The sequence below is a fragment of the Numenius arquata genome, unplaced genomic scaffold (genome assembly GCF_964106895.1).
Source record: "Numenius arquata unplaced genomic scaffold, bNumArq3.hap1.1 HAP1_SCAFFOLD_1836, whole genome shotgun sequence".
In the NCBI taxonomy this organism is placed as follows: domain Eukaryota; kingdom Metazoa; phylum Chordata; class Aves; order Charadriiformes; family Scolopacidae; genus Numenius; species Numenius arquata.
The window spans coordinates 1-8,811 of NW_027415470.1; the positions used below are offsets into that span (position 1 = coordinate 1).

At 65.0% G+C, this 8,811-nt stretch overlaps 1 protein-coding gene across 1 annotated transcript; it reads right to left on the reverse strand.

The window, feature by feature from the left end:
* Window positions 1-1,382: 1,382 nt before the first annotated feature.
* On the reverse strand, window positions 1,383-8,253 carry IKBKG (inhibitor of nuclear factor kappa B kinase regulatory subunit gamma; the record flags this gene model as incomplete). The annotated part of the gene is made up of 7 exons (XM_074167726.1): window positions 1,383-1,510; window positions 1,631-1,765; window positions 4,144-4,240; window positions 4,368-4,508; window positions 6,699-6,811; window positions 7,479-7,581; window positions 8,209-8,253. Coding segments are annotated over 7 exons (762 nt in total), but the record flags the coding sequence as incomplete, so codon positions are not given.
* Between the last annotated feature and the right edge of the window lie 558 nt (window positions 8,254-8,811).

Sequence of the window (8,811 nt, forward strand, 5' to 3'; positions counted from 1 at the left end):
GGTGTAGGAGGGGTCTCGGGTGAGGCCAAGATGGCGGCCGGGAGGGAGCTGAGGGGTTTGGGGGGGACCCAGGGGGTTTGTTGCTTCTGGGGGAGATCTGGGGGTTCAGGATGGGATTTGGGGGTTCAGGGTGAGATTTGGGGGTTCAGGATGGGATTTGGGGGTTCAAGGGGGTTTTGGGGGTCCCTGGGCAGGTTTTTGGGGTGCCCTGGGTCCATTTTAGGGTGATTTAGGGTAAGTTTTGGGGGTGTAGGAGGGGTCTCAGGTGAGGCCAAGATGGCGGCCGGGAGGGAGCTGAGGGGTTTGGGGGGGACCCGGGGGTTTGGGGGTTCAGGGTGGGACTTGAGGGTTGAGGGGGGTTTTGGGGGTCCCTGGGCAGGTTTCTGGGGTGCCCTGGGTCCATTTTGGGGTGATTTGGGGTGATTTAGGGTAAGTTTTGGGGGTGTAGGAGGGGTCTCGGGTGAGGCCAAGATGGCGGCCGGGAGGGAGCTGAGGGGTTTGGGGGGGACCCAGGGGGTTTGGGGGTTCAGGGTGAGATTTGGGGACCCCAGGGGGGTCTTGGGGTGCCCCGACTCCATTTTTGGGGTGCCCTGGGTCCATTTTGGGGTGATTTAGGGTGATTTAGGGTAAGTTTTGGGGGTGTAGGAGGGGTCTCGGGTGAGGCCAAGATGGCGGCCGGGAGGGAGCTGAGGGGTTTGGGGGGGACCCAGGGGGTTTGGGGGTTCAGGGTGGGATTTGGGGGTTCAGGGGGATTTTGGGGGTCCCTGGGCAGGTTTTTGGGGTGCCCTGGGTCCATTTTTGGGGTGATTTAGGGTAGATTTGGGGGGGTTGAGGGTGAATTTTGGGGGTGTAGGAGGGGTCTCGGCTGAGACCAAGATGGCGGCCGGGAAGGAGCTGAGGGGTTTGGGGAGGACCCAGGGGGTTTGTTGCTTCGGGGGGAGATTTGGGGGTTCAGGGTGGGACTTGAGGGTTGAGGGGGGTTTTTGGGGTCCCTGGGCAGGTTTTTGGGGTGCCCTGGGTCCATTTTAGGGTGATTTAGGGTAAGTTTTGGGGGTGTAGGAGGGGTCTCAGGTGAGGCCAAGATGGCGGCTGGGAGGGAGCTGAGGGGTTTGGGGGGGACCCAGGGGGTTTGGGGGTTCAGGGTGAGATTTGGGGACCCCAGGGGGGTCTTGGGGTGCCCTGGGTCCATTTTGGGGTGATTTAGGGTGATTTAGGGTAAGTTTTGGGGGTGTACGAGGGGTCTCGGCTGAGACCAAGATGGCGGCCGGGAGGGAGCTGAGGGGTTTGGGGGGGATCCAGGGGGTTTGGGGGTTCGGGGGTGGGATTTGGGGGTTCGAGGGGGGGGGGTGGGGGTGGTTTTAGGGTGTCCCTCTCCCATTCACCTGGCGGCTCCCTCGGCCTCCAGCCGCAGGCGGAGCTGGTCCAGGGCCTCCTGCAGGGCCTCGCGTTGGGCGTGAAGCTGCTCCCGGGCCGCCCTCTCCGCCGCGAAATCCGCTTTGTAAATATCCGCCTGGAGAGAGATCGGGGGACGCCGGGGACGAGGTGCGGGTAAGGTGACGGGGGGGGGCCCACCGACACCCCCCTCCCCCTCCTCTTTGTCCCCCGTCCCCCCCCCCCTTCCCTCTCAAACCTGGGCCTGGAGGACGGGGATGGTCTCCAGGGTGGCCCGATGTTCTTCGGCCTCGGCTTTGAGGCGGTCGATGAGCTCCTGTTTGGCCGCCAGCGCCTCCTCCGCCGCCCGCAGCCTCCCCCGCGCCTCCGCCAGCTGCCACCGCGGCACCTCTGTCACCTCCTGGCACCCCCCGGTGTCACCTCCTCGACCCCGGGAGGGGAGGGGGGACACCCCCAAACCCACCCTCCCCCCCCCAAAAAAGGGACATGGAGGGACGGGAGGGGGGGGGAGGAATCGTGAGGGTGTCCCCAGGTGCCACCCTGGTGTCCCCAAGGGGACAAGGAGCCACCCCAGGGTCACCTCAAGTGTCCCCAGGTGCCACCCTGGAGTCCCCAAGAGGACAAGGAGCCACCCAAGGGTCCCCAAGGGTCACCCTGGTGTCCCCAAGAGGACAAGGAGCCACCCAAGGGTCCCCAAGGGTCACCCTGGTGTCCCCAAGAGGACAAGGAGCCACCCAAGGGTCCCCAAGGGTCTCCTCGGTGTCCCCAAGGGTCACCCTGGTGTCCCCAAGGGGACAAGGAGCCACCCAAGGGTCACCTGAATGTCCCCAACAGGACAAGGAGCCACCCCAGGGTCCCCAAGTGCCACCCTGGTGTCCCCAAAGGGCCAAGGAGCCACCCCAGGGTCCCCAAGGGTCACCCTGGTGTCCCCAAGGGGACAAGGAGCCACCCAAGGGTCACCTCAATGTCCCCAGGTGCCACCCTGGAGTCCCCAAGAGGACAAGGAGCCACCCAAGGGTCCCCAAGGGTCACCCTGGAGTCCCCAAGGGGACAAGGAGCCACCCAAGGGTCCCCAAGGGTCACCTCACGTGTCCCCAAGGGGACAAGGAGCCACCCAAGGGTCACCTCAATGTCCCCAAGGGTCACCTGTGTCCCCAAGGGGACAAGGAGCCACCCAAGGGTCACCTCAATGTCCCCAAGGGTCAGCTGTGTCCCCAAGGGGACAAGGAGCCACCCAAGGGTCCCCAAGGGTCACCCTGGTGTCCCCAAGGGGACAAGGAGCCACCCAAGGGTCACCTCAGTGTCCCCAGGTGCCACCCTGGTGTCCCCAAGGGGACAAGGAGCCACCCAAGGGTCCCCAAGGGTCACCCTGGTGTCCCCAAGGGGACAAGGAGCCACCCAAGGAGCCACCCCAGGGTCCCCAAGTGCCACCCTGGTGTCCCCAAGGGGACAAGGAGCCACCCCAGGGTCCCCAAGGGTCACCCTGGTGTCCCCAAGGGGACAAGGAGCCACCCCAGGGTCACCTCAGTGTCCCCAGGTGCCACCCTGGAGTCCCCAAGAGGACAAGGAGCCACCCAAGGGTCCCCAAAGGTCACCTCGGTGTCCCCAAGGGTCACTCTGGTGTCCCCAAGGGGACAAGGAGCCACCCAAGGGTCACCTCAGTGTCCCCAGGTGCCACCCTGGTGTCCCCAAGGGGACAAGGAGCCACCCAAGGGTCCCCAAGGGTCTCCTCGGTGTCCCCAAGGGTCACCCTGGTGTCCCCAAGGGGACAAGGAGCCACCCCAGGGTCACCTCAGTGTCCCCAGGTGCCACCCTGGTGTCCCCAAGGGGACAAGGAGCCACCCAAGGGTCCCCAAGGGTCACCCTGGTGTCCCCAAGGGGACAAGGAGCCACCCAAGGGTCACCTGAATGTCCCCAACAGGACAAGGAGCCACCTCAGGGTCCCCAAGTGCCACCCTGGTGTCCCCAAAGGGACAAAGAGCCACCCCAGGGTCCCCAAAGGTCACCTCAAGTGTCCCCAAGGGGACAAGGAGCCACCCAAGGGTCACCTCAATGTCCCCAAGGGTCACCCTGGTGTCCCCAAGGGGACAAGGAGCCACCCAAGGGTCACCTCAATGTCCCCAAGGGTCAGCTGTGTCCCCAAGGGGACAAGGAGCCACCCCAGAGTCCCCAAGGGTCACCTCAAGTGTCCCCAAGGGGACAAGGAGCCACCCAAGGGTCCCCAAGGGTCACCCTGGTGTCCCCAAGGGGACAAGGAGCCACCCCAGGGTCCCCAAGTGCCACCCTGGTGTCCCCAAGGGGACAAGGAGCCACCCCAGGGTCCCCAAGGGTCACCCTGGTGTCCCCAAGGGGACAAGGAGCCACCCCAGGGTCACCTCAGTGTCCCCAGGTGCCATCCTGGTGTCCCCAAGGGGACAAAGAGCCACCCCAGGGTCCCCAAAGGTCACCTCAAGTGTCCCCAAGGGGACAAGGAGCCACCCAAGGGTCACCTCAATGTCCCCAAGGGTCACCTCGGTGTCCCCGAGGTGTCCCCAAGGTGACAAGAACCCACCCCCATGTCCCCAAATGCCACCCCCACGTCCCCAAGTGCCACCCAAGCGTCCCCAAGTCCCACCCCGTCCCCTCCAAGAAGCTCCTCGATGCCCAACGTCCCCAGGGCCCCCCCCCCCCCCCCCCCACTTTTATCGTCCCCGAGGTGTCACCAAAACCCTTCCTTGGGTGGAGGTGACACTCCAAGGGACTGTCCCCAACCTGTCCCCGTTTGTCCCCTTCCAGGCTGGCCTTGATGTGGGCGTCGTACTCCTGGAAGAGGTGGTGATAGGCCACCTGCAGCTGCACCAGCTTCCTCCTGGGGACACCAGGTGACGCGGAAGAGGTTGGGAGGGAGGATGTGTGACATCCCGGGGGTGTCCCCAAGGTGCCACCACCCCGTTTTGGTGTGTCTGTGTGTCCCCCCCCACTCCAACGTCACCCACTTCTCCTCGGTGGCCCCTTGACGTTCCACCCTCAGGGCGGTCTCCAGGTTGTGGACTTGAAGGCGTAACTGGTCCAACTGGAGGGAGTGGCCCGATGTCACCTCCTCCAGCGCCCGGCACCGCTCCCCCGCTGCCACCGCCCTGCGGGGACACCACGGTGTCACCGCTGTGTCACACACCCCCCCCCCGGTCACCCACAGGGATGGGGACACGGTGGTTCCACCCAGGAACTTGGGGACAGGGGTGGCACCAAGGCCCGGAGATGGGTGTCACCAAGGGGTTGGGGACAAGGGATGGTGTCACCAAGACCTTGGGGACAAGGGGATGGTGTCACCAAGGGGTTGGGGACAAGGGATGGTGTCACCAAGGGCTCAGGGACAAGGGGATGGTGTCACCAAGATCTTGGGGACAAGGAGATGGTGTCACCAAGGGGTTGGGATCAAGGGGATGGTGTCACCAAGGGGTTGGGGACAAGGGGATGGTGTCACCAAGAGCTTGAGGACAAGGGGATGGTGTCACCAAGGGCTTGGGGACAAGGGATGGTGTCACCAAGACCTTGGGGACAAGGGGATGGTGTCACCAAGATCTTGGGGACAAGGGATGGTGTCACCAAGGGGTTGGGGACAAGGGGATGGTGTCACCAAGGGGCTGGGGACAAGGGATGGTGTCACCAAGGGCTTGGGGACAAGGGGATGGTGTCACCAAGGGCTCGGGGACAAGGGGATGGTGTCACCAAGGGGTTGGGGACAAGGGATGGTGTCACCAAGCGGTTGGGATCAAGGGGATGGTGTCACCAAGAGCTTGGGGACAAGGGGATGGTGTCACCAAGGGGTTGGGGACAAGGGGATGGTGTCACCAAGGGGTTGGGGACAAGGGATGGTGTCACCAAGAGCTTGGGGACAAGGGGATGGTGTCACCAAGGGGTTGGGGACAAGGGGATGGTGTCACCAAGGGGTTGGGATCAAGGGGATGGTGTCACCAAGGGGCTGGGAACAAGGGGATGGTGTCACCAAGGGGTTGGGATCAAGGGGATGGTGTCACCAAGGGCTCAGGGACAAGGGGATGGTGTCACCAAGGGGTTGGGGACAAGGGGATGGTGTCACCAAGGGGTTGGGATCAAGGGGATGGTGTCACCAAGGGGTTGGGGACAAGGGGATGGTGTCACCAAGACCTTAGTGACAAGGGATAGTGTCACCAAGAGCTTGGGGACAAGGGATGGTGTCACCAAGGGGTTGGGATCAAGGGGATGGTGTCACCAAGAGCTTGGGGACAAGGAGATGGTGTCACCAAGAGCTTGGGGACAAGGGATGGTGTCACCAAGGGCTCAGGGACAAGGGGATGATGTCACCAAGGGGTTGGGGACAAAGGGCTGGTGTCACCAAGACCTTAGTGACAAGGGATGGTGTCACCAAGGGGTTGGGGACAAGGGATGGTGTCACCAAGGGGTTGGGATCAAGGGATGGTGTCACCAAGGGGTTGGGATCAAGGGGATGGTGTCACCAAGAGCTTGGGGACAAGGGATGGTGTCACCAAGGGCTCGGGGACAAGGGGATGGTGTCACCAAGGGGTTGGGGACAAGGGGATGGTGTCACCAAGAGCTTGGGGACAAGGGATGGTGTCACCAAGGTCTTGGGGACAAGGGGATGGTGTCACCAAGCGGTTGGGGACAAGGGATGGTGTCACCAAGCGGTTGGGATCAAGGGGATGGTGTCACCAAGGGGTTGGGATCAAGGGATGGTGTCCCCAAAGCCCTGGAGATGGGGACAGGGGTGTCCCCAAGCCCCAGGGGACGGTGTACGATGACACGTCCCCTCCCCCGGAGCCCTGGGGACAAGGACAGGTCCTCTCCTGCTGTCACCCACGTGTCACCACCACCACCACCCCTCCCCTGGCCCGCCCCGGGGTGTCCCCAAGGCCTTGGGGACAAGGACAGGTCCCTCCTGTGTCCACCCCCCACCCCCCCCCCCCGCCGGCTGTCACCCGCGGCCGGCGTGTCACCTGGCGTGTCACCCGGCGTGTCACCAGTAACGTTGTCACCTCGGGGCCACCGACCTGTCACCCGGCGGCCACCGCCGCCACCCGCCCCGGGGGGGGACAGGGGAGCGTCGGGGACATTTGAGGACATTTTGGGGACATTTGCGGACACTTGGGGACACGTGGGACGGTGACAGCTCCCTCAGGGGACACCAACAGGTTCCTCCACCCCCTCGTCCCCCGGGAGATGCCACCACCCCCTTGTCCCCAAGGTGGGAGGGGAGGTCCCCAACCCCTTGGAGACCCCTGGGGTGACATTTTGGGGACATTTGGGGACATTTTGGGGACAGCGGCCACCTCTGCTCCAGTTCGTCCCGTTCCCTCCGGACCTTCTCCAGCCGGTTCTGACTCTCCCGCAGCTCCCCCAGCAGCGATGTCACCTGGGCCACCACCGAGGCCTTGTCCTGCTGCTCGGGGACATCCCAACCGTGTCACCTCCTCCCCACCTTACACACCTCACGGCACGGGGGGGGGGGGTTGTCCCCAAATGTCACCTCCCCCCACCCCCCCCACCATCAGCCAAGGGGGAAGAGGAGACACCACCCCCAACCACCACCACGTCCCCAAGGGTCATCCTGGTGTCCCCAAGGTGTCCCCAAGGGGACCAAGAACCCACCCCAATGTCCCCAAAGCGTCCCCAGATGCCACCTCACCCCCCATGGTGTCCCCAAGGGGATAAGGAGCCACCCCAATGTCCCCAAGGTGTCCCCAAGGTGTCCCCAAGGTGTCCCCAGATGCCACCTCACCCCCCATGGTGTCCCCAAGGGGGCCAAGAACCCACCCCATTGTCCCCAAAGCGTCCCCAGATGCCACCTCACCCCCCATGGTGCCCCCAAGGGGATAAGGAGCCACCCCAATGTCCCCAAGGTGTCCCCAAGGTGTCCCCAAAGCGTCCCCAGATGCCACCTCACCCCCCATGGTGTCCCCAAGGTGTCCCCAAGGTGTCCCCAGATGCCACCTCACCCCCCATGGTGTCCCCAAGGGGACCAAGAACCCACCCCATTGTCCCCAAAGCGTCCCCAGATGCCACCACCCCCCCCCTTCCCGGGGTGTCCCCAAGGTGTCCCCAAGTGTCACCTCCAGCTGGCGCCGCAGGGCCTGGAGCTGCAGCTCGGCCTGACGCGATGTCACCTCCGCCCGCTCCTCCGCGGCCACCTGCGCCGCCCGGGCGGCCACCAGCCTGCGGCAGGGGACAGTTGCCACCGCCGGGCCACCAAGGGGACAAAGAACCACCTCCCCGTGTCCTCAAGGGTCATCCCGGTGTCCCCAGGAGCCACCCCCACGTCCCCAAGGTGTCCCCAAGGTGACAAGAACCCACCCTGGTGTCCCCAAGGGCCATCCTGGTGTCCCCAAGGTGTCCCCAAGGTGACAAGAACCCACCCTGGTGTCCCCAAGGTGTCCTCAAGAGCCATCCCAGTGTCCCCAAGGTGTCCCCAAGGTGTCCCCAAGGTGACAAGAACCCATCCCGGTGTCCCCAAGAGCCATCCCGGTGTCCCCAAGGTGTCCCCAAGGTGACAAGAACCCATCCCGGTGTCCCCAAGGTGTCCCCAAGGTGTCCAAGAGCCCCCCCAATGTCCCAAAGGCCCCCCCCAATGTCCCCTAAGGGCCCCCCCAAAGTGTCCCCAAGGTGTCCAGGAGCCCCCCAATGTCCCCAAGGGCCCCCCCAATGTCCCCAAGGGCCCCCCCAAAGTGTCCAGGAGCCCCCCAATGTCCCCAAGGGCCCCCCCAAAGTGTCCCCAAGGTGTCCAGGAGCCCCCCAATGTCCCCAAGGGCCCCCCCAATGTCCCCAAGGGCCCCCCCAACTCACTCGGCCTCGGCCGCCTCCAGCCGCTGCCTCAGCTGCTCCGTGGGGCTGTTGGGGACAAAAAAATAGGGGGGGGGGGTGTCACCCCGGGGGGGGGGCCATTGGAAGGGGGGTGGGGGGGGTGGGTTGGTGTCCCCAAGGGCGGGGGGGGGCTCACCTGGGGTCGGGGGGGTCCCCGGGGACGTCCTGGTCGGGGCTTCGGGGGGGGGGACACGGGGGGGACACGGGGGCGTCCCCCGGTACCTCCTCCTGGGGGGGGGGGGGACATGGGGACAGTGAGGGGACACGGGGGGGGGGGGGGGAATTTTGGGGGGGGAAATGGGGGGGGACAGAGGGGGTGTGGGGACAAGGGGGGGGCATTTTGGGGGGGTAAATAGAGGGGGGCACATTTTGGGGGGGCTTGGGGGGGGGACAGAGGGGGTGTGGGGACAAGGGGGGGGGGACATTTTGGGGGGGGGGACAGGGAGGGGACATTTTGGGGGGGGGGAAATGGGGGGGGGACATTTTGGGGGGGGGAAATGGGGGGGGACATTTTGGGGGGGGCCTGGGGGGGGACAGAGGGGGGTGTGGGGACAAGGGGGGGGGGACATTTTGGGGGGGGGCATG